Genomic DNA, 23,359 nt, shown 5'->3' on the forward strand with positions numbered 1-23,359 from the left:
TGCAGAGAGATGCCGCAGCACAAAAGGACAAGTCGTCTAGATTTAGGAGACTCTAGTGAATGGAACGGTAAATATTGGTCTCGCTGACTAAAAGGCTGAAAGCCCAAACAGGGCATAAAAAAAAAGTTACCGCCTAAACCCAAATCAACAAACCCAAAAATTCCCGCCAAATTCCCAAAGATCCTGCCCAAAATGAAAAACCCCAGTCAACCAATCCTGAATCCCCCTGTCTCTGGTAGTACAAATCTCTCTCTCTAGCCCTTCTGTCCTCTTTCCAAAATCCCCGACTGAACCAAACTGCAATGATCTCTGCAACACCAGCAAGCAACCCAAATCCAAATCCTAAAGCAAAAAACGTATACCATATTGGAGGAATCCAAGTGGAATTTCCGTATCAACCGTATGGAACGCAGCTCGCATTCATGGGGAGGGTCATTTCGACTCTCGATAGAGCCCAAAGAGAAGGCCATTGCCATGCGCTCCTTGAGTCACCGACCGGAACTGGGAAATCACTTTCGCTTCTCTGTTCCACTCTTGCGTGGCAACAGAACTATAAGTTTAAGTACCAGCATGCCAATCTGACTCCGTCAAAGCCCAATCCCGAGGCAATGACCGATCCTCTGGGTCATGGTGGAGGATTTATTCCAGAGACACAACCTTCAAGTAAGCTTGAGACTGATTAGAATAGTAAAAGGACGTGAACTTTTCCGTTAGCCTTTGCCTATTTTTGATAATATAAAATTTTCATTCCTTTTGGCAACGAAAAGGGACATGTCTTTAATTTAGATAAAAATTTTATTTAATTTTAGTTCGAACAGTGTATTGCTCAATCAATTGTAGTAATATTTGATTCTCATTAGGCATTCCACCTTCTGGAAATGTCGACCCACCTCAAACTACCGGAGCTAATAAAGGTCCAAAGAAAAATGCTGCACCCACCATTTTTTACGCATCGTAAGTTTTTTTATCTTGAATTAGTGACGGGAATAAATTGTCGTAGTCCTTTAGTTATAGTGCTTAGAATTGCCGATTATTGCTCTATACGCTTTACAGTGAAGCACCCTCAAGTGTTTGCACACATTCATCTTGTTTGAGATGGAAACCCTTGATTGTAATCATATGGAAAGGACTGAGCTTTTTTGAAAGTTGTAATAGAATTGAGCTTGATATCTTGTATGACCTCTGATATACAACTTTACATCGCAAACAGTTGAGCAATGTGGGCGCACTTTTTTTCATGAGTAGTTCAGTTATGTCGGTGATTAATATTTTCAGTCTCTTGTATATTCTTCTGCCGCATTAAATATCGATGAGGTCTTTTTTATAGATTCATTAGAATAATATAATTAGAGCTTATGCTTACAAAATAGTAATTAGTTGACCCTCGTGGCCAAGTCTTATCACTCACCATGAATAAGTTAGTAATGACTTACAATGACAGAGGATGGAGCTTATTTGGGCTATCTGTATCATGATTTATTAAAGATGGCATAGCCAGTATGTTCTCAATGTTAAATGAATTGAGCCTTTAATTTTTTCATATAATATATCAAAATGCTTTTTGTAGTTCATATGGAGATTTTAATAATTTTAATAATATAATAGGTAATGAATTTTTATTTTCTGTTGTTTTCCATGGTTCAATAAAGGAGGACACATTCACAAATTTCCCAAGTGATCCGCGAATATCGGAAAACTGCATATCGGGTGCCGATGGCAGTTTTGGTAGGTTTATCCTTCTTATTATTACAGTAATTTATCTAGTCTAGCTATGAGGTACCCACTAATTGATGTGCATTTGACTCGCAAGTTATTGTGATCTCAGTCACTGGTTTATTTTTGTTCCTCTCTACCCCTCCCAATTAAATTGCATAATTGTAAGTTGATAGTTCAATTAAAGTTGGACATTGTTCTAGTTTTTATGATTATATGTTTAACTAACTTGACTTGTGGATTTTACAAGCCCAAAGGCATGTATTATACGCACAAAATGTACATATAAATTTCTAAAGGGGTATCCTTTATGTGTCTGAAAGGTTATTCAAATTAGTTATCTTCTAAATGTTATAGAAGTTGATATTACTCAATTCAAATGCTAAAGATATAAATGCCTAGGCTTTTATGTTACTGTCTTTTCTTTAATTTAGAGTTTCTGGATGTGCTTTCCAGGCTTCAAGGAAACATTACTGCACAAATTCACATGTCAATGGGAAGGAGAATCTCGATGAAGAATGGTATGCTTTTAAGGTTAAAAGACCCAAGGTAATATAAATATACCCTTTTTTCTCACCCTGAAATATGTTTTGAAATATTTGCAGCAAACTTCTCTTGAAGGATCCAAATGCTGGGTGCTTGCAATTCAAGTAAGTTGCTTGTCTAACTATATATCAATACTTCGTGTATTTATTATATTTTCCATTAAACAGTTACTTTCCACTAGCAGAAATGCAGTTAAAGTCAGAGGTCATCCATCGCTTCAAAGGGGAGGTTGCCATGAGGTCCATGATATTGAAGATCTGGTTAAAATTGGAAAAGTTGTTAAAGGTTTATGTTTACTTTTGACAATCTTTTTACGCCATGTCACTTTTAAAACAGGTCATTTCCATTCAAGATCTCACAAGACATTCATTCATTTGTTTTCTTTTGTCAGGTTGTTCATATTATGCAGCTCGTTCAATGGCAGATGATGCACAGTTAGTTTTCTGCCCATACAGCTACTTAATTAATCCAGTCATCCGTGGAGCAATGGATATAAACATTACAGGAGCCATTCTTATTCTTGATGAAGCCCAGTATGTCTTACAATTTTCTGTTCAATTGTTGAGAAAAAGAAAACAAAGAATTACTGTCACTGGGCATGTTGTTCTGAGTGTCTATCTGGGGTTGGATTCTTTGTACATCTCAAGTTGGTTTTGCAAGTTTTATTTCTTACTGAATTTTCCTGATCTGCAGCAACATAGAAGACATTGCTCGTGATGCTGGTAGTGTTGATGTTGATGAAGATGTTTTAATTAGTAAGTCATGGACATGCTTACTTTTTTTATTTCTTTAAATCATTATGTTGCTGATTGTTGTCACGAATTGCCAAAGAATTGCAGATGGAATTGCAGCAACTTTGTCTTCTTGATGCGTCCATTTATGAACCATTACATGATATGGCACAGGTAACGATTGATTATACTTTGCAAATATAGAGGTTGAAAGTTCCAATAGTTATTTATCTGTTAATAATATGTGCTTTGAATGAACAGGATTTGGTTAGTTGGATTAAGCGGAGGAAAAGTACATTACAGAAGCGTGAATTTCAGAACTATTTCTCTTGGTATGTTATCTTGATTAAGATTTTCTCCTTGTTATGCTTATTTTTGTACATTTCATGATTTCCTTCTTTTGATTCTTCTTTTATGTGTGTATATATTCTGAAGTTCAAAATTTATCTATACATTTTTGGTCCTATGTTATGACATCTACCCATCTTTTTTCCTTTTTTGGTGAAAAATTCAGTGCATCTTTGTTGTATAATTCACATCTTGCATTTTTTATGACTAAAATTGCTTGAAGTTTCCATGCAAGCATTTGCTTCAAACTGCACTTGCTAATTTTTATGTCAATGTGCATTATAGTTGGACTGGTGATAAGGCTCTAAAGGAGCTCCAAGAGGCTAACATTTCACAGCAGTGCTTCCCAATCTTGCTAGATTGTGCTACAAAGGTTTCTTTTGCACTTTTATTTTGGATTTGATGCTTGGCATTTGCTTGCTCTTGAACTTTCACACTGTTTATAAATCTGACTTTTTTAAGGCAATTAAAGCTGCAACAGATACAGAATTGGACACAGATCATTTGAGTGGCATGTCAGTAATAGTGTTGGAAGGTACAAGTCAACGCCTTGTGCATATTTAGTGGCCTTTGAACTTTGACATTGTAACTAACTGCCTCTGGAAATTTCAAACAGGTTTATTCTCTTCACTCACTTATTTCTTCTCGAGAAATGGCTGTCACATATCTGATTATCAGCTTGCCTTGCGACGATATGTGAAGAGAGACAAAAGTAAGTCATCAAAGGAGTTCATTGTTAGATATCATAATAAAGTTGTTTGTTATTTGTAGGTGATGTAGATAGAACATAATTCACAGGAAATTTATTGGCCAATAAATTTTTAGTTGCAGGATGTGTCTTCTGTAATCTGTCGGTATCATTGCCAATTTATTAGAAAACAAAGATGTGCTCTTTGTTGTTTTCCTATGCGATAACTCGTCATTTATTCTAATTATGCGTGCAGAAAATCCTGTTGGTGACTGGACGTGTACTTTAAGTTTATGGTGCTTGAATCCAGCTGTTGTTTTCAGTGACATCGCTAAGATTTCTTTGTCAGTCATTTTAACATCTGGGTAAGCCTGAGGTGTTAACATATTTCATGCTAGAAATTCTGCTTGTCTCTCATTGTAAATCACCAGCATTGCACATGGCTGCACAGGTTGCTTATACAAACTACTTACGTTGTTGCATCCACTGCCTTCTAAGCAATCTGTTATAATGGATGTGACATCCACTTCCCTTCACTGAAAAATAATGGACGTGAAATTTGAAAATATGCAATATTTTTCATATAGAAAATTACTTTTATATGGTTTCTGTTATTTTAGGACTCTATCACCAATGAATTCCTTCTGTTCTGAGCTTGGAGTTCATTTTGGAACTTGTCTGGAAGCACCACATGTAATTGATACTGAATCACAGGTAAGACTGAGACATCCCTGTGTTGTCAATACTTAGTTTATTCCACAATTCACATATGGATTATCAACATGTAACTTAAGGTATGGGCTGCTGTAATATCCACTGGTCCTGATAATTATCCACTGAATGCAAGTTACAAAACAGCAGATGAATATGCTTTCCAGGTAATTTATGCATTCTTTCATCGATATTTTATGGTCCAAAATAGGTTTTGTTCTATGAATGAATAGGATCTTGTTGTCTCTTATTCTGAAGGATGCACTTGGCAAAACTTTGGAGGAAATTTGCATGATTGTTCCAGCGGGCTCTCTTGTGTTCTTTCCGAGTTATAAGCTGATGGAGAAACTGTGCAGTCGTTGGCGTGAAACTGGCCAATGGGCTCGACTAAATGCGAGAAAGACCCTGTTTGTTGGTTAGAATTGTGACTGTTATATAGTTTAATCGATCCTATACTTGACAATAGATAGCCAACTGTATTTTATGTGTTGCATTTGGCCAACCTCTTATATTATGCATGCTGGATAAACCTGATTTGTTTATCATCTATGCCTTGATCTCTTTATCCCTTCAGGTTTCTTTTGAGTAGTTTATTTATTTATTTTTATTTATTTTTAGTTGGTTTTGAAATGATAGTTTCTTGGTTGATGCAGAGCCTAGAGGAGGAAGTCAGGAGGAAGATTTTGACTCTGTTTTGAAGGGATATTATGATTCAATTCATCAACGCAGCCCACAAGCTGTTGGTAGAAAGAGGAGGACCAAAAAAGCAGACCTTAGTCACTTAAAGGCTATGAAATCCACAGAAACTTCTGAAAAAGATGGAGCTGCTTTTCTGGCTGTTTGCCGGGGAAAGGTGAATACCTTCTATTTCTAAAAACACATCTTATCAAATAATTGGAATATTGTTTTGCTCCAAGAATTTTGAATCCATTTTGGCTGCCATTGTGAATCATATCAATTTTCTCATCCCTATTTTTTCAGTAGTACTTGCAATATGCATGCTTCCATATGATGACCCTTCTATACCTTTTATATATAAATATATCCATATATATATTTATTCAATTGCTGAATTATTTCTCACAGGTTTCAGAAGGAATGGACTTTTCTGATGACAATGCTAGAGTGGTTGTATCCTTCTACTTTATTTGAGTTATAGTTGCCAATCAATTGAATTTTTCTTGGATCTGATATATTGGTGCTCCTTTGGTACCTAGAATGTTTCCACTAGAGATATGAACTATAACCATTTTATATGTTCACAAGTTCAAGATAACAGTATTATGACTGATGATCTGATCTGTGCAGGCTGTGGGCAATGTCCTTTTGAATGATTGCTCATGTTTTTGTAATAAAAGCCATTAATTCAATATTAAACAACGTTGCTTTTTCCCTAGAGATCCTTAACAGTGAATGCTTGACCATCTCAGATAGTAGTTGGTATTCCATTTCCAAACATGTAAGAATTCTTGCCAGTTACAAGTTCTAAAGGTTTATTGAAAAGAAAAACAAAGAAAAAGATTGCAAATTATGATTTGGAATTGACTGATTGTTTTGGAACTTCTCATTAGACATGATATTCAAGTTGGTCTAAAGAAGAATTATAATGATGCATACAAAGCATCCAAAAATCTTCTAAGTGGCAATGAATGGTATTGTCAGCAAGCCTTCCGAGCTCTGAATCAAGCTATAGGTATGTCCTGTCATTAGCTTTCTTAGTTCTACTAGTATATTAGAACATGGTAATAGCTTTTTCTGAATTCATGCAGGACGCTGTATACGACATAGGTTTGACTATGGAGCCATCGTCCTATTAGGTAATTCTTTTACTTTGTTTCACTATTGGTATCATTTTAAACTAGTAATTTAAAAGCAGTTTGTTTCATTTATTATGAAGAAATTACTTAACTATCTAGATTTGCTTTGGCTGCATCTAACTTGGCAATGACCATGTTTAACAATTAATAACTCATGGCGCCCTTTACATTTACAGAAAGCTGAATCATAATTGTATGATTAATTGCCCAAAGTTCTTTGTAATACTTGCACATTTAGCTTGAAGATCTCTGTTTTTGTGTTTTATTTCTAAGTTCGTTTCATTTCAGTTAAACTAGTGGCATCAAGAAAAGATTTCTTAATATCGGTGAACTTATAATCTAACGTTTGTGTTAGTATTTTTGGTCTCTTCAGTTAGCTGTAATCATAATTGCATCACTTCTATTTTATTAATTTGGGAAGCATAACATCTTGATTTGTTTTCCATGGGAACGGATGTGTTTTAAAAAAGTGAATACTAGATTCAAAAAGTTGTTATCAGAGTAAAGAATTTTATTGCTATTCACTAAGATTGATGTGAAGTTTCTTTGAGCAGTTTTTGAGACTTCAATGTCGGGCGTTTTCAATATCAGATTTAGACTGTTGCAATTAACTTGAACATAGTAGTAATTTTAACCATTGGCTTTTCTATTTATTCATTTGATGTAATTTTCACAAGCAGATGAGCGTTACAAGAAAGAGCAGAATAAAATATACATTTCAAAGTGGCTAAGGAAATCTATTCGCCAGTATGATAGCTATGGCATGTCAATAGAGGGATTAAAATCCTTTTTCCGAGATGCCAAGGTCCTTTACATATCTTTCTGTCTTCTGTTCTTTTACGCAACTTTCTTCTTAAGATGAGTTAGTGGATGAATGGCAGTAATCATTTTCTTTCTATGCCCGAAATTGCCTGCAGGAGAACATTGGCAAGAAGATGGTGGATCTCTTGCCAAATTCTGATACTAATGAGGGGAAAAACCTCTGTCCTAGGGATCAAATAAAGCGGTGTACGGGAAACAAAAATCAGAAATTGAACAAGCCTGATCTTTGTGAAGGAAAACTAGTCTCCGTGATAAAGTGTGATTCCGTTTCTCCTAAACTTGGGTTCCAAGACGACATTGGAGGACAGGAAGCCAAGCAAATGAGTGAGGATGTTGAAACTAGGGAAAGTATTGACCTAGAATGTGATTTTCAGAAAGAATCAAGTTCAAGGTAAGCATATTTCATAATACTTGGTACCTAGTCAGGTAATTGGAATAACTACTAGTATTGTAGTATAGTGGTCTTTAGAGGATCTGGTTTTCAGTTTGAGTAGCAACTTACATGAAATTTTACAATTGATATTTAGTATCTACAACATTCAATAAGTTTTATTTGCCATGAAGGTATATCTGATGACTAAATGGGATGTATAATTAAAATGCAAATACCTAGAAACTTTAGCTAGGATACATGATACACCAACTTTAGTTATTAAGTCCTGCACGATGATCCATTATGGAACGTATTGAAATATAAAAAAAATAAAAAAATAAAAAAATAAAAAAAAAATTCAACATATTGAACTGAAAATTGTTTTCGTGATAATCCATTGTGGTCTTGGTCTATTATTCCTGCACTAATAATTCAAAGTTCCTGCGGGCAAGATGCCAAATGGAAAATAACAAGCAGAATTTTACTCTCCTTTCATTATCTAAATACATCATGTAATATATTTGCACATTCGTATGGGGTAAATAATTGGTTATGCTAGAAGTATCTTTTCTTCTCGTGAAATATCCAAGTGGTATAACTCTTACTTGATAAAAAAGTACTTATTTGTAGGTGTTCTGAGACATCGTCCCAGGAAGATCCAGAAGTAACTTTCGTCAAGGAAACCCTCAGTACGGGCTGCAACGAAACCACAACTACAACAGCTTCTTTCTCCATGGATAAGAGCCCTAATTTAAACTTGAGTCCGCCATCTGCTGAGTTTATAGATCAAGTCTCATTCCATTCAGCATGTCTAACAAATGCAAGTAGAGCTTCTGACAGAGCTCAGTGTTCGGGGGTAGCGACTCCCAGAAAAGACTCGACTGCTAATAACTGCAGCCTGATACCTGAAGCAGAGTCGACTCTAAATTTGAGTGTTAATTCTCATACCCAGAAAAAAAGGAAGTCCGTGGGCTCGCCATTAATTGATGTTAAAAAGCAAAATGATTCTCCCAATGCTCAAACTTCTGGCTGTGTTGGTTTCATAGAAAACACAATTGCCATTAAAGATGCAAGTCGGAGGATTGAATTTGATTTTGCAACTAACAGTGCACAATCCCTGTCCATTAGGTTAAAGAAGCCTCAGATTCTCCCTTTAGATAATTCTGCTCCACCATCTTCTGATCCTGTCATGGACAAGAAATTAAGAATTTCTTGTTCGCTCTGCAAGAGCCCTTTGGGTCGTCCTGAAAATCAGTTATATGTTAGGTGCTCGTTGACTTCATCATCAAAAGTTCACTTAAGGTCTCTTGTGAAAGAAAGATTGGAACGTTGCACTGAGAATACATCTACATGCATACCTGTCCTTATGACTGATATTACATCTGTAGATCAGCGTCTCTGCAATAGTAATCTTGAAGATAAGCCAGGTCGAGGAGTTTGGTGCGAGGAAGATGGGTGTGTTTTCAGTTCTATCTTGTGCCCTTTCTGCAGTACCTTTAACTGTCTTGGAGTCCAAATCATGGCAGCTGATGCCTCCAACGTTCAATTACTTAACAAGGTTTGTTTTAATGAGAGGATGTATTTTTTTGATGCTTCAAACTAAGATCAGGTTTTCATATTTCTTTCACTGTTAATATTTGTGGTTGCTATTCTTTTGATCTTGACTGCTGCAATACTGCTTAATATGCAGATATTGTTTTATTTTGATCATCTGGAAATTCAGGATCTTGAAGGATCAGTGGACAAGGGGCAAAAGGTAACTTAGTATTATATGGTCGGCAAGTTCTTTTATAATTCTTTTGTTATTTTTGTGCTAGTTGTGTAAGGAATAAAAGAGAGAAGACTATGGAATTCACAGCTAAAATAGAAATGAACGACAAACCTAGAGGTGTATTACCTTTGGGTTTCTGTTTACAGAACAACCAAAACTCAAATAAAGACCTGATGGAGTTGAAATATAGACTTTAGAATTAAATCATAACATCAAACTTGACTGATCATAGCACTCTACATTCACATGCCTTCCTCAGTAGAACATCGATAAGAAGCTCCAAAGCATATTTGACGTTTTGGTCTTTGAACTTTCATTGTTTTATCACTATTAACAGTTCTATTACATCTCTACGTACAAGTGCAGGTTTTGCAAAACCATAGCCCAAGCATGGACAAAATTGCTGCCTTTAACTCCATTGATAGATTCTCATATAGCCCACAGCAGAACTCCGGAGGCTGGAGGACTACAAGGCCAAAGGTCAGAAAATTAGTCTTCCGTTGAGCTTTTGATCTTTTTCCAGGGGAAATTCTTACATTTCATTCTCGTCCTGCAGCTGAGACTACCAAAGAGCGGCCAGGTATCGGATGGACAAAGTCAATATTGATGCAGAACAACCACCTTTTTGTGCATTGCAAGCAAGTAGCTGAGATGGATATTAACCTGCATTTTCTTTTTAACATAGAATGCAATTACCTTGGATTAGGTCTGTCTTCTCTTGCAAGTTTATGGGAGGTTCAAATGCATCATTGTGAATTAAACAGAGTAATTATGTTCTACAATTATTTGATTCAATTCACCACACTGCTGTTTATAAAACGAGAGATCAATATCCATAGTATTCGACAGGATTGACAGGATAGGTCAATTTTTTAGCATTTTGTATGTATTAGAGATGTTTAACTTTATGCAGAAATTTTTTACTTGTAATCAGAAGCGTGCTTTTGAACAATGAAATATAACTTTACAGTAAACCATTGTATATAATCAAAGATTCAAACGGTCGGAAACCAATCAAGCATCGAGTACTCTCAAATAAAAATTCACTAATACAAAGTTAATAATACCAAAAATCTGATAATCAACTAAAGCATTCTAAGAAAGCTAATTAATTGGAATTAAAATATTATAAAATGTCATACATGGAACAATCAAATATATTCAGGTGCCCAGACTCATAAAACAAAAAGATTCAGAGCCTGAGAAACCTACAGATCTAAATATTGGTCTCTGTCTGAAATATTTCAATGTTACCTTTAGTTCTATCTTTTTTCTGTAATAATAATCATTTTTCCTACCAAAACCACCATAACAATTAGTAATCATCATCCAAACAAGTCCGGCCAGTGAGGTTTATAGTTGATTGTGACTTCCGGTCGGCCAATCAACTGCTCAATCCCTGCACAAACACAGAATACCCATAAGCACATCAATTGGATAATTCAGTATCTAACGTTTAAAACCCAGAAAGCAACTGAGAATGAGTACCTTGTATCTCCGGATTCTGGAAGTACATATCATTGACCATAAATTCTAAACTTTCGTCCATTTGTGCAATTGTGTCATCCTGATTAGTGTTCTTGTCTTCAGCAGGCTCAGCTTGAGATTCTCCGGTGTTTGTTAGCGTCGGTAAAGCTGCTTGCTTTCTCTTGGAACGTGCTCTCCTGTTCTGAAACCAATTATACACATTTGTTTCAGAAACTGGACCATGTTTTGCAAGTTCACTCGTAATTTCCCTTATCTTCTGCCTATCAGGAGTTGTATTGCAGTCACCAAAAATACTCTCGAGGATTTGAAGCTGTGCTGCTTTCGGCGCCCATCTCTGCCTCGAAGGGATTCTCTGCAAACCATTTGATATATACGGACCACTGTATCCGTACAGATTGGCCACCTGAATCCCTAATTTCACAAATCAAAGAAAATCAAAATCAATTTCAATTGCTCGCAAATGGTAAATTCTATTTGAGGAAGCGAGAGAGAAGAGAACCAGTAAAATCTTGTTGAGAACAGATGGCTTGGTGCATCTGAACAAGATTCTCACAAATAGTAGCATAGACAGATATCTGTTTCCTGAGCATCTCCATTTGCTCATCGGTCATAACTTTGACACCCACTACACCATTCTCCATTTTCAGCTCTTTCAGTAATGTTTTCTACCGAGTCATGACATTGGCTGTGACTTGAGAGTATATAGCAGAAATCAAAGGCACAGTTTAGCTTTAATTGCGCTGGTTCCGCGCGTTCTCCTGTTGATGACTAAAGACTTGAACAATCCAATCCCTCGTATTAATTATTATCAAACACAGATTAACGTAAATACGACCTTAATTACACGTCAAAAGAAAAGGAAGATGTCGGAAATTTCCACTTTTCCTATTTTGGATAACCAATCACAGCACTAACTCTCCTTGACCCGTATGATACTTGTACTATTCTAGTACTATAATAATTAGATTATATTAAGAAATAGGAAAGCTTTTGTGGCACTCAAGATCAGTCTCATATACCAAATTAATTTTTTTTAAAAAAATTTAAATATTATTATTTTATTTATCTTTTCAGTGTATAGTAAAAAGTATATTCGTTTGAACTAAAATGCAGTTTGTGATTGATCTATGAACTGGTGCAAGTTTTTCGCTAAGAAATATATGTATTAATTAATTTTATGTATCTACTAAAATGGTAATAATCTAGAAATTAGGTACTTTTTAGAAATTGAGAAATTTAATATCTTAATTAGTATATATAAGCTAATAATATCAAGAAATTTCAAATTATTAGATTGAATGATTCCATTTAGTGAGAGCGGGAGATTTTTATTTTTATTTTTATTTTTTTGAAGGTGGGAGCATTTCTATTTGAATATTTAAACCTGGATTTTATAACTTAACATTCTTGTTCTTGTTTTTTGGGAGACCAAGAAAACAATATTGATGTTGTATTTATCAATGACGGCTTCTGGATAAGTGTGTGAAAAAGGAAGCCTTCCATCACTAGATAGATCATGCTAGGGGTGGCCACGATTTTGGAACCGCCGGTTTCGGTTTCAAATTTTTTAGAACCGGAATCGAACCGAAAATTAACGATTTTGGTTACGGTTTGGAACCGAACGGTTCCGGTTCCGGTCCTCAATGGTTCCAAAATTGACAGTTCTGGTTGGTTTTCTAACGGTTCAGGCCGGTGTCGGACTGATTTTGGAAGGTTCCGACCGGTTTCAGAGGGAACTAGAACCTTCGGTTCTGATTGAAACTGAAACCACCGGTTCACGGTTCCAAAACTGGTGGAACCAGAATCGAACCGGTTTGGACCGATTCCGGTTCCAGTTCGGACTGGTTCTGGTTCCGAAAATTGGATTTTGGCCACCCCTAGATCATGTCTTCTACAAATAGCCATACACATAGAGCATAGGTCTTTTTGACCTACCAAAACTTAGTTCTCTATTGTCCTTTTTTTTCTAATTTTTCCATTATATATATATTGTTAGAAAATTGCATCCAAGATGGGTCAATTACAAAATAATTTTCATTATGAAAGCAAGATTTTGCTTTAGCTAGTAAATTGGAAAATAATCTCCACAGTTTGCAAATGGAATTTGTCTATTTGCTTATATTATTAAAAAGTAATGGATTATTTAATAATATCCATCAAGTGGAAGATTAGTTAACATGTCCATTACCTAATAATTCAATACATTGTTAAGGTATATTTTTTTAATTCATTTGAAGTTTTTATGAGCCGAAATAACTCTATGAACAACACTCAAACTTGAAAATTCACACTATTCACATAAATAAAAAGACCAATCAGACCACCGCCTGATTGACATTATTAAAATAGATTTAAATTGTGAATAAAAAAATATAATATCATTTATTAACTTCATTTTTTCTAAACTCCAAATAGAGTAAATCTCCATATACAACTCATTTGGCATATATTTTGATATGTAAAAATTAATTTTTATTTTGAAAAAAAAAATCCAAAATAATTATGGGAATTTCGATCATAAAAAATGGAGTAAAATGGATGATTAGAGAAAACTCTTGATTGTTGGCATGAACATAGGGAAGTTGTTGGACCTAACAAAAGCAAAAACAAATTAAGAGATCATTAGGTTAGAACCTAAAGCAAATCATCAAACGACACAGTCATATGTCTTCCTTTGTTTAAAACGCATGCCAAAGCCAACCATCAATGTCAGTTGACATTTGTAATAGATTTAAAAAAAAAAAAAAATTAAAAAAGAGAAAAATATCCAAATGATTTGGTTCTTAAAAGCCCAATTAACTATGGAGTTCAAAATATAAAGCCCATAACATATATGGACATGTCGGAATTTAAAAATCTTATCTTCGCGCGGCCCAGTGTTTATTTAATTTTCCTGCTAAAAGTCCTCAAAAAGAAAAAGGAAGACGATGATGTCACGTTACTGGTGATTATTCATCAATGGTTTTTGGAAACGACGAGAAAAAAAAATCTTGCTAACAGGTGATCCAAATAGCTCTCTCTGTCCTTTTCTTCTTATTGCTTGTTTGACCAGGTACCGTTTCTTTCTTCCCTCAGCATTATATATAGGCTTCGTGGGATCCAATATGATCAAACTTGGCAGGGTAGCTAGGAGAGAGAGAGAGAGAGCAACCCGCGTTGCTGCCATGGCTGAAGAAAATACAAGGAAGAGGAATGAAGAAATGGAGGAATCAATGATGCCCCTTTTGACTCCTTATAACATGGGAAGATTCCCTCTCTTTCATAGGTCAATGCTCTATTAGTTTTTTTTTTTTGCTTTTTAAATTTTTTCTGAAAAAGGGAAGGAGATTTTAAGGTTTTTGTATTCCATTTTAATAGGATAGTTTTAGCACCAATGTCAAGGATGAGATCTTACATCTTCACAGCTCAACGACATGCCATCTTATATTTACTCTCAAAGAACAACAAAGGGTGGTTTCTTGATTGGAGAAGCCACTGTGATTTCAGAAACAGCGACAGGGTAAGATATACATATTACAAAAATAACTTTTGTTAACAGCTGAGGGTAAAAGGTCATATATGCTCCATGAAACTTTGAAAGAGGTTGTTGACATTGATTTTGAGATTCAAAACCATGGTTTTCTATTGAAATCTCGGATTTTTAGTTTTTACTTGTTAAATAGGTCCAACTGTGGCAGTTTGAGGTCGTGGCAATTGTTGATGTGGATTTAGTTTTTGGTTTAGAGGTGGCTGTTAATTTAGGTTTAGTTAAGTAGGTGAGAAAATATACACATTTGGTAAGCTTCTTAGTATAAATTTACACTAAAAATGTCTTTCCTTTTGAACTGATTAATTACCCTTTTTTTTATCATGCTAAATCATAATGGAAGAGGCCTGAATTGTCCTGGAATTTGGACGAGAGAACAAGTTGAAGTTTGGAAACCTATTGTGGATGCTGTATAAACCGATTTTCCTGCTCCTCGTCGGCTCACTACGGAGGAGATACCTGACATTGTTGAGGACTTTAGAATTGCAGCAAAAAATGCTATAGAAGCAGGTAATTAATGTTTCATAAAACAATAATAACCCATTGCAATTTTTAATCTGAAACTTTACTGACAGGATTTGATGGAGTGGAGATACATGGTGCCAACGGTTACTTAATTGATCAGTTCTTGAAAGATAAGGTGAATGATAGGACAGACAAGTATGGAGGGAGCTTAGAAAATCGGTGTCGTTTTGCATTAGAAATAGTGAAAGCCGTGGCTGATGAGATTGGAGCTGAAAGAGTTGGCATTAGACTGTCGCCGTTTGCTGATTGTGATGATTGTGGAGATTCAAATCCTGAAGCTCTCGGGGTGTACATGGCCGAGTCCCTAAACAAATATGGAATTCTATACTGTCATATGATAGAGCCGCGGAGGATCAGACAGTTTGATTCACATCACACAAACCAGTCTCTCTTGCCTATGAGAAAGGCTTTCAGAGGGACTTTCATTGTTGCTGGAGGATACACAAGAGAAAGCGGCAACCAAGTCATTGCAAGTGGAGGAGCTGATCTGGTTGCGTTTGGACGCTGGTTTCTGGCAAACCCAGATCTACCAAAAAGATTTCAGCTCAACGCGCCACTTAATAAGCATGATACAAAGACGTTTTACTCTTCTGATCCTGTCATTGGCTATACAGACTACCCATTTCTCCAACCTAATAATTAATTAAGCCTTGTCTTATCGTAAACTAGGCTTCCACATTGATTGTATTTGAAACGTCGAATTGAATCCATTATGTTGTCGGACTAGAGTTTTAATTTTTAGAAGCAAACCATCCACATTTGCCAGCATTAGCGACATGATGATCATAATCGGGAATCATAAGATCAGATTGAAAGCATGTCGATCCAAACAAAACAAATCAAATCAGACACGTACCGTTTCCACCAGATATGCACAACGTAAGTCAATAGCTTGGACAACAAAGCGCAAATTGTATAAACATAGGCAAAAATATTGGGTTGGATAACGATGAGTTATTCCCATCACTCTGTCAATTTTCCTCATCAAAAACCTCAACCTTATTGCCAAAAATAGATTCTCACTGAAAACAAATAAAACAACAAAATAAAGTGCAAAAACTTGAGCGGAAACCCAAGTTGCGCATACTGCAGATGAATACCTGGGTCTGGCGGTCGGAGAGAACAAGGGTTCAGACACGATCTAGGAACAAAACCATAAAAACTACTACTGACCTTAGAAAGGTCCCCAACAAAACGAAGTTGAAGACAGATGAAAATAAAAAAATAAATCAAGTACACTTCTCATTTAGTTGAAAAAATCTACATCAGGCCATTGTTAATGTCCCGAACTGCTATATGCTGATCTGTCCGTAAAGTCAACATGGCTAAGCCGTAGGCAGTCCTAGATTTCGTTCGCACAACCTAATCATTGGCTGGGCTTTTAAACACCCCACTACATACAAATAATCATGTGCTCAATTTCCAATTTCTTATCCCCTTAGAGTGAGACCAGTAGCATTCAACCCCCGATCGCATTATACAAATTGAAAAAGGACAAGGCATGCCAATTGATTATGAAAAATCAAAAATCAAAAGCCATAAACTATTAAATGACCCAAAAACAAATTGCACTAACTCACAAAGATTAAAAAACATCAAACAAAACAAAAGCTCAAAAAGTGACGAGACCCCGCTGTAATCTTAGATCAATAGCTCATCGCACACGTGCACCCAAGAACAGGTTTGTTGGAATAAGAGTAAGCAAAAGAATCATAATAACATGATTGGAATCGAAGACCAAAATGGTGTGTTCACATCATCATAGAGACCAACAAACGTCAACTAGTTAAACCCAAAAATTATCCAATTGAGAAGAATTCATCAAAATAGAATTGACATTCATTTTCTTTAAGGTGACCTTTAATTCTTCCTAGTTGCAGAAAAACAAACATTTGAACGCTAACAGCCAAACACAAAATAATTAACAAGAACCTCTTCTAAAGTCAAAATGCGAAGTCAGACAAACAACCATCATAGTTCATCACAGAGAACTTTCTCTACAAAAGAAAACCACTTAGCTAAATCATTAATTTTGGTGCAAGGTACGCAAAAGCAATCTCCTTTCTACAACTATTAATTTCTTTTTTAAGAAAGGAGAAGGACAAAATAAGAGGGAGCAGAGACATCCTTCTCTTACAAGACAAAAGCAAGAAAAAAATTAACAAGCAAATATCCCCATTAACATGAGTTGTTCAAACATTTGTCACAGCCTAAATGACTATGCTACTCCTCTCCCCCTCTTCCTACTCATCATCGTCCTCCTGCAAGAATTGCACAAGGTAAAGTCAGCACAAAGTTGCATTAATATACCAAACGAAGGTAAAGTCAATACTTAAATTGACTATCGCAAACTAACCTCTCCACTTCCCTCCTCATCATCTTCTTCCTCATCATTCACCTCAGACATTGACTTCTCAGATTCCTCTTCTTCCTTGGGGCCTTCAGCCTGACATGCATCATATAAAGGTATTAATAGACCAACAACAGCATGATGACTATCTAACGGCAAATAGCCTAGTTAGCACAATCACCTGTCCCTTGTTGTAGGCTTTCAATTTCTTCTCATATTCTATCTTCCTCTTTTCTGCCTTAGATACAAAAGGTGCTTTCTCCTGTATTAATTCAATTAAGATCATATCAAAACACCATAGAAGAATCATACAAGAATCAACAATATGGAGCCATAATACAACAAACGCTTACAGCATCTGACATTGACTTCCATTTATCTCCACCAGCTTTGCCAACCTAAACATTTTAGAAAAATGGACCACCCAGTCATCAAAATGAAAACTGATACTAAATTCTACTAAAAATGATAAAATCCTTCTTAAAACTTACAGCAGCAACGGATTTGTTTTTAGGATGTTCCTTCTTGTACTGCTCTCTGAACTCTTCCCTGCAATAATCAAATCATTATATACAAGTAAGATTTATATTTCCGCTAATCAGTCAACACATCCCATAGTATATCATATTAAAACGCTTTTCAACAGAATATTAATCACAACCTTAGCAAAAAGCCAGTTGAATGATAAATTTTTTTATCTTTAAAAAATTAAATTAACCTTTACTATACTATTTTCTGTTTCTACCTTCAGAGAAAGTATAAAAGACTGAGCAGGAGGGATAGAAATATTTACATGAAAACGAAGAAAGCACTGGCGGGCCTCTTTGGCTTATTTGGATCCTTCGCTGCCTTACCCGCCTTCTTACTTGCCTTGGCGGGTTTCTTGTTCACGGAAAGCCTATAGCCGTACACAGAAACACGTAACAATAAGAGACAGATACATCTATATTTTGCAGATAGCCAAATTTTTTTCTCAGATCTAAGATCTGCGAAACCGCGATTTTCAGTTTCACATGTCTAAACGCGTGAGAACAAAGAAGTCAACGGAAAAAAATAGTTCGGTCAGCAAAACTTACTTGGCGTTCTTGGTGTCTGACTTTGATTTACCTCCTTTCATGGCGAATCCTGCAGTTTCAAGAGCAGATCAGCTAATAAAACGGTCTAAATCGATCGAAACAGCCAAAAATCGTTAAAAAATCGACGGAACTTACTGGGTCTGAGTTAGGGTTAGGGCTTGTAAGGGAGAGAGAAAAGAAGGAAAAGATAAATAGAGAGAGAGAGAGAGAGAGAGAGAGAGAGAAAGGGTGAGAATTGTGAGGGAGGGTTGAGAAGCCGAAGGGCGGAGATATTAAGTCTTAGGGAAATTGAAATTCAATTGCGCACGAAATGAAAATTGGGGGTTTAGGCGGGATTCGGAAATTTCATGCCACGTCACCCATCTGTGTGCTTTTCAGATATTGGGCGCGTGTGTTAAGCTTAATATGTCTTGAATGATTTGTGTTTTCTATGTGCTTCTTCCCTCTCACAAACAAGTCGTCTACTAGAGAGCGCTTCCCTTCTCTTGTGATTTTTGATTGGTTGGATCCGATCCGATGTCATCTTTAAGCCCAACTTGAGTTATTAATTGGGCCTTTTACTCTGTTTCGCTTCCGCTTTGCTTCTTCTTGTTTTACTTTTTTACTATTTACCGCTTTAGGTTGGGCTTAGCAAGACTTAGATGAACTATGTTAGACGAATGAAGTCGGACACGAAATTCTTGACTTCTCGTACAGAAGACCAACCAAATCATTAAAATTTAATTTTTGGTAACTTATATTCAACAATGCATATGATCCTATATTATAACCGGTCAAAGTGTGTTGCCTTTACAAAATTGAGAAAGCAAGCAATGGAATTTTAGCTAACCCTAAATTAAATATTCTTTTGAGTATGAAATATAACTTAAACATGTTGCAAGCAACCATAAAAAACACATGTGCAATGCATCATATATGATCAAAAGACAAGAAACAGTCCAAAAGTTCAGATTTTACTTTTTATATTCTCCCGTTATTTACAGATTCAAGAGGCAAATTACCTTGTGTTTAATAAAAAACTATAATTGTTATATATCAAATTATTTATTGTCTATCAATATATTTCAAAACAGTAAATAATTTTAGACAAAATAACATTTGAAATGAAATAAGTAAAATGGAGGAAGTAATAAAAGGAAAAAATTTAAATTTACGCATATATTATTTTCTTTGTGTATTTGTAATGTTTATTAGTTTTTCTTTTAAATAATATTTATTAGTTTTGAACACGTTACACGCGTATCTAATTCATGTAGTTAGGGGTGGTCAAAATCCGATTTCTGGAATTAGAATTGTCGGTTCCGAACCGGAACCGAAATCGGTCCAAAATGGAATCGAAATCGGTTCAAACCGGTTTGGTTTCGATTCCACCAGTTTTGGAACCATAAACCGACGGATCCAGTTCCAGTCGAAACCGACAGTTCTAGTTCCATCTAAAACCAACAAGAACCGTCCGAAATCGGCCAGAACCGGTCTGAAATCGACCGGAACTGTCTATTTTAAAACCATTGAGGAACCGGAATCGTTCGGTTTCAAAACTGTAACCGGAACCGTTAATTTTCGATTCGATTCCGGTTCTAAATTTTTTAAAATCGAAACCTTTAATTCTGGAACTGTGGCCACTACTACATGCAGTATTTAATAATTGGGGCCACAATTACATAATATAATAAAATTATTAAGAAGATAGATTATAATAATTTTTTACTCGTGATCAAAAGAGATATAAGTTCAAAATATTTAAATAGATATCATTTATTACGTGAGATAATAATATTATATTTGCGAATCCAACGCTCTTATGCAAAGAGGTAATGGTTTTAATTCGAATTTTTTTGATTAAAAAATTTTTATCAATTTAATGAATTAAAAAGAGATTTATCTCTATAGTTTCGAGCGTTATAGACCCGGATATTTCAAAGAATAAAAGAATAATATTCTGCTTGGACAAAAACGTATACAAGGTGGTTACCAAAATATCTCACGTCGTGATTACCAAAATATCTCATATGGTAGGGTTAGGAACTGAAGACAAATTACAACAAGGATAAGGACGACGGCCGAGAACATCCTCAAAACATGGGCCGGGCCTACAGTTGTTTCGTTCAGATAGCCCAGCCTCTGTTTGGATAGTTCAGCAAATAAGGCATCGCCACTTTCCTTTCCTTTCCCTCCCCTTTCCTTTCTCCGGTGAAAGTACAATTCCTTTACAGGGCGGTCAGTCTCCTCGTCTTTTTCTCTTCATACCAGGTATTCTTCTTATATTTAATTAATTATTTATCATATATATACTTTTGTGGGCGTGGAATTGCTAACCATTACTTTAAGGTTAGGGTTTCTCAGCAGACCATTAACGTCAAACTGCTAGATTTTATATTTCTTCGAACTAGGGTTGTATAGGTTGTGCGACGTCTATAGATAAATTTAGAGAGAATTTTTCTTTTATTTATGATTTATTTAGTTCATCAATGTCTTGGTTCTTTATTAGAGTAAAATGGATTCTCAGAGATTGCGCATTTGATTCATTGCAATTGTCTGCTTATGTAAATCATTACTGCCCGATTAGTTGACTGTTTCAGTTTGTTTCTAACTGTCTAATATAGTGAAAGATTGAAATAAGAGGGCTAGAGTGTTGGTTTTTATACTGATAGAGCTAGGTCTCACTGTTCCTGAAAATGTCACACTAAAGTTTATATTTTTATGTATGATTGGATGTTGAGTTGCTCTTTTGGCATGGTTTTGTAGATATATTCTTCATTTTGTTTTGAACAAAAAAAAAAAAAAGCATCGGTACGATTAAGATCTTAATTCTCTGGCTGTACTTCTCCTTGCATCTGTATTTCATAGAGCAGTAATTTCTAGTTGCCATGGAGTCTGAAATATGGGTATTGCTTATAGCGAAAAGATGATTAATAAATCATAAAGTGCAGATAAGTTAGTGTTTTCTTTGTACTGTGCAAAGCTTGTGCATATGATGTATTACACTTGATCTCTGAACTTCAGGTAAGTTCACTTGTTGACAGCTCATGTACTGATGCTCATGGCTTTGCACTCATTGACCTGTTAATTTCTGATGATATTTCTTTACATTTTCATTTTGGTTTATCATTTGGCCGCGGAAGAGATCTTGGAAAGGGGGATGCTTATTCTGCATAAGAGGATACAATGAAAGCCCGTTTAGGGTTTTTGGTCCCCCAATCTCATCTTCTCTGTCTCAGCTCAGCTGATGCTTCTTCTGACTTGAATCTCTTGATCCTTTCCACTGCTATTTTAATGTTTTTTCCTCCTCTCCCTCTCTTTCTGAAGATTATGTTGAATTGGAACTTCTCCTTTTTTTAATGTTGTTTTAATGGAATCAAGTTTTTATGTCCGTTTCTTGGTCCTCTTAAATCACCAAATGCTTTCTTAAATCATATGTTGAATTTAAACTTTAAAGAGAACTTAGAAATACTACATTTATGTCTTATTTTCTATACCCAAATAAGAAATTTAGTGACTTGATTGCTTTAGCTTGTTGCTCATCTTATATCCCAATTTGCAGGTAAAGGAAATGGTTAGTAAATCAAAGAAGACTAATGCAGCTAAGAGGGATGTGTTTAAATGGACTGAGCGAATGGACGATGCCTTCATTGATGCACTTGTTCATCAACAAAGGTTGGGAAACAGGGTTGACAATATTTTCACAACAGCAGCATATGATAATATGTTGAAGGAATTGCGTGAAAAGATTGCAATGCCATTTCAGAAAGATCACTTGAAGAATCGTTTGAAAAGCCTCAAAAATAATTTTAAGGAGTGTTTTGACCTTTTCAATGGCGTAAGTGGTTTTGCATGGAGCCCAGAAACAAAAATGTTTAGTGCAAAGCCTGAAGCTTGGAAAGCCTTTGTGAAGGTCCTTTTTTTTATTCTCTTAATCATAAAATCTAAAACTATATCACACCGTGTAACTCAAATTTCAGATTTGCTGTGTTCTTATGTTAGGAAAAACCAGAGGCAAAGAAGTGGATGACTACACAAATTGCCCATTATGATAAGCTGGTATTACTTTTTGCCAAAGACAGGGCAAAATCCAACGGTGACAACAGTACAAAACAGAAAGCAGGTGCATTGGCTACTGTTGCCAGTGGCCGGTGTTTTGATGGTATTGACAGGCTGCAAAATGAAGTTACACCTATTCTTGATCTGGAGGATTTAAATGAGATGAACGATGGTACAAGTCAACTAGCAACTCCTGTTGAAGCAAATTCTCAGACAGATTCTCAAGCGCATTCTCACTCTGCAACATCACTTAAAGGCAAAAAACGCAAGGCTCCAAAAGTTGATATCTTTGAGAGAGAGTTTAAAAGCATAAGGGAAGCTATTAAAGATGTGGCAGAGGCAATTAGGGAGGGAAACATAATTGCAGAGAGAGGACGCCATCGTGTTTACTCAGAACAGGAAGTTTTTGCAGAATTGGTGAAGATAGGATTTGAAAGGCATCTGCGCTACAAGGCTTATACCTTCCTTATTGCAGATGCCGGAAGAGTAAGGGCATTCTTTGGTTGCCCAGCTGGGGAGCGCAAGGATTTTTTGGTGCAGATGATGTATAATCCTGAAAACCCTTGAAATGTTAGATGGGAGCGTTAGTTGGATAATACAGAACTCTTCATGTTTGTGGTGTTGCTTGAAGAGTTTTCAACATGAGTAGTTATTATAGAGTAGTTTTTTCCATTTTTTTCTTTTTTTTTGGAGGAGGGGCTGTGGTTGAGGAATAGTGTAAGGAACCATGATCATGACTCAGCCGTTGTATATAATGGTAATTAAGGAATCCAACACCAATTTTTTTGTTCTAAGGGTCAGGCTGTTTATTTATTTATTTATTTTATTCATTAGAA

The 23,359-nt window shown here is 35.7% G+C and overlaps 4 protein-coding genes, 1 non-coding gene and 1 pseudogene across 6 annotated transcripts; 4 read left to right on the forward strand and 2 right to left on the reverse strand.

The window, feature by feature from the left end:
* The first annotated feature begins 26 nt into the window (after positions 1–26).
* On the forward strand, positions 27–10,450 carry LOC105635384 (RAD3-like DNA-binding helicase protein). The gene is made up of 28 exons (XM_020679781.3): positions 27–663; positions 861–954; positions 1,650–1,725; positions 2,170–2,234; positions 2,319–2,363; positions 2,444–2,544; positions 2,651–2,792; positions 2,953–3,014; positions 3,091–3,164; positions 3,252–3,322; positions 3,624–3,711; positions 3,801–3,873; positions 3,955–4,050; positions 4,283–4,391; positions 4,647–4,740; positions 4,821–4,904; positions 4,996–5,152; positions 5,391–5,590; positions 5,824–5,868; positions 6,168–6,196; positions 6,309–6,430; positions 6,507–6,554; positions 7,235–7,359; positions 7,472–7,767; positions 8,380–9,307; positions 9,440–9,505; positions 9,887–10,000; positions 10,077–10,450. Exons 1-28 carry the CDS (start codon positions 303–305, stop codon positions 10,125–10,127), a joined length of 3,816 nt encoding a protein of 1,271 aa, XP_020535440.1. The 5' UTR covers positions 27–302; the 3' UTR covers positions 10,128–10,450.
* Positions 10,451–10,613: 163 nt separating this feature from the next.
* Positions 10,614–11,804, reverse strand: WOX14 (WUSCHEL related homeobox 14). The gene is made up of 3 exons (XM_012218246.4): positions 11,508–11,804; positions 11,009–11,419; positions 10,614–10,919 (listed from the first exon to the last, which is right to left on the reverse strand). The coding sequence occupies exons 1-3, from the start codon at positions 11,647–11,649 to the stop codon at positions 10,846–10,848; spliced, it is 627 nt and encodes a 208-aa protein (XP_012073636.1). The 5' UTR covers positions 11,650–11,804; the 3' UTR covers positions 10,614–10,845.
* A 3,289-nt stretch (positions 11,805–15,093) lies between these two features.
* LOC105635215 (12-oxophytodienoate reductase 1 pseudogene) lies at positions 15,094–15,827 on the forward strand (annotated as a pseudogene).
* Positions 15,828–17,015: 1,188 nt separating this feature from the next.
* LOC105635216 (high mobility group B protein 2) lies at positions 17,016–18,778 on the reverse strand. The gene is made up of 8 exons (XM_012218248.4): positions 18,621–18,778; positions 18,486–18,534; positions 18,203–18,307; positions 17,901–17,958; positions 17,763–17,807; positions 17,591–17,671; positions 17,416–17,505; positions 17,016–17,320 (listed from the first exon to the last, which is right to left on the reverse strand). The coding sequence occupies exons 2-8, from the start codon at positions 18,524–18,526 to the stop codon at positions 17,303–17,305; spliced, it is 438 nt and encodes a 145-aa protein (XP_012073638.1). The 5' UTR covers positions 18,527–18,534; positions 18,621–18,778; the 3' UTR covers positions 17,016–17,302.
* Positions 18,779–20,578: 1,800 nt separating this feature from the next.
* Positions 20,579–23,317, forward strand: LOC105635217 (uncharacterized). Of its 2 annotated transcripts, none has more exons than XM_089725986.1 (3): positions 20,579–20,735; positions 22,027–22,377; positions 22,467–23,317. In XM_089725986.1, exons 2-3 carry the CDS (start codon positions 22,036–22,038, stop codon positions 23,088–23,090), a joined length of 966 nt encoding a protein of 321 aa, XP_089582112.1. In that variant the 5' UTR covers positions 20,579–20,735; positions 22,027–22,035; the 3' UTR covers positions 23,091–23,317. The 2 variants fall into 2 exon arrangements, with proteins under 2 accessions (XP_089582112.1, XP_020535417.1); XM_020679758.2 differs by lacking the exon at positions 20,579–20,735 and adding an exon at positions 20,791–20,813.
* On the forward strand, positions 21,462–21,524 carry LOC119370177 (small nucleolar RNA snoR101). The gene has a single exon (XR_005177753.1). It is a non-coding gene; the product is annotated as a small nucleolar RNA snoR101 (small nucleolar RNA).
* Positions 23,318–23,359: the final 42 nt, after the last annotated feature.

The sequence above is a fragment of the Jatropha curcas genome, chromosome 9 (assembly GCF_041381405.1).
Source record: "Jatropha curcas cultivar XTBG-Jc1 chromosome 9, XTBG_Jcur_1.0, whole genome shotgun sequence".
Lineage (NCBI taxonomy): Eukaryota > Viridiplantae > Streptophyta > Magnoliopsida > Malpighiales > Euphorbiaceae > Jatropha > Jatropha curcas.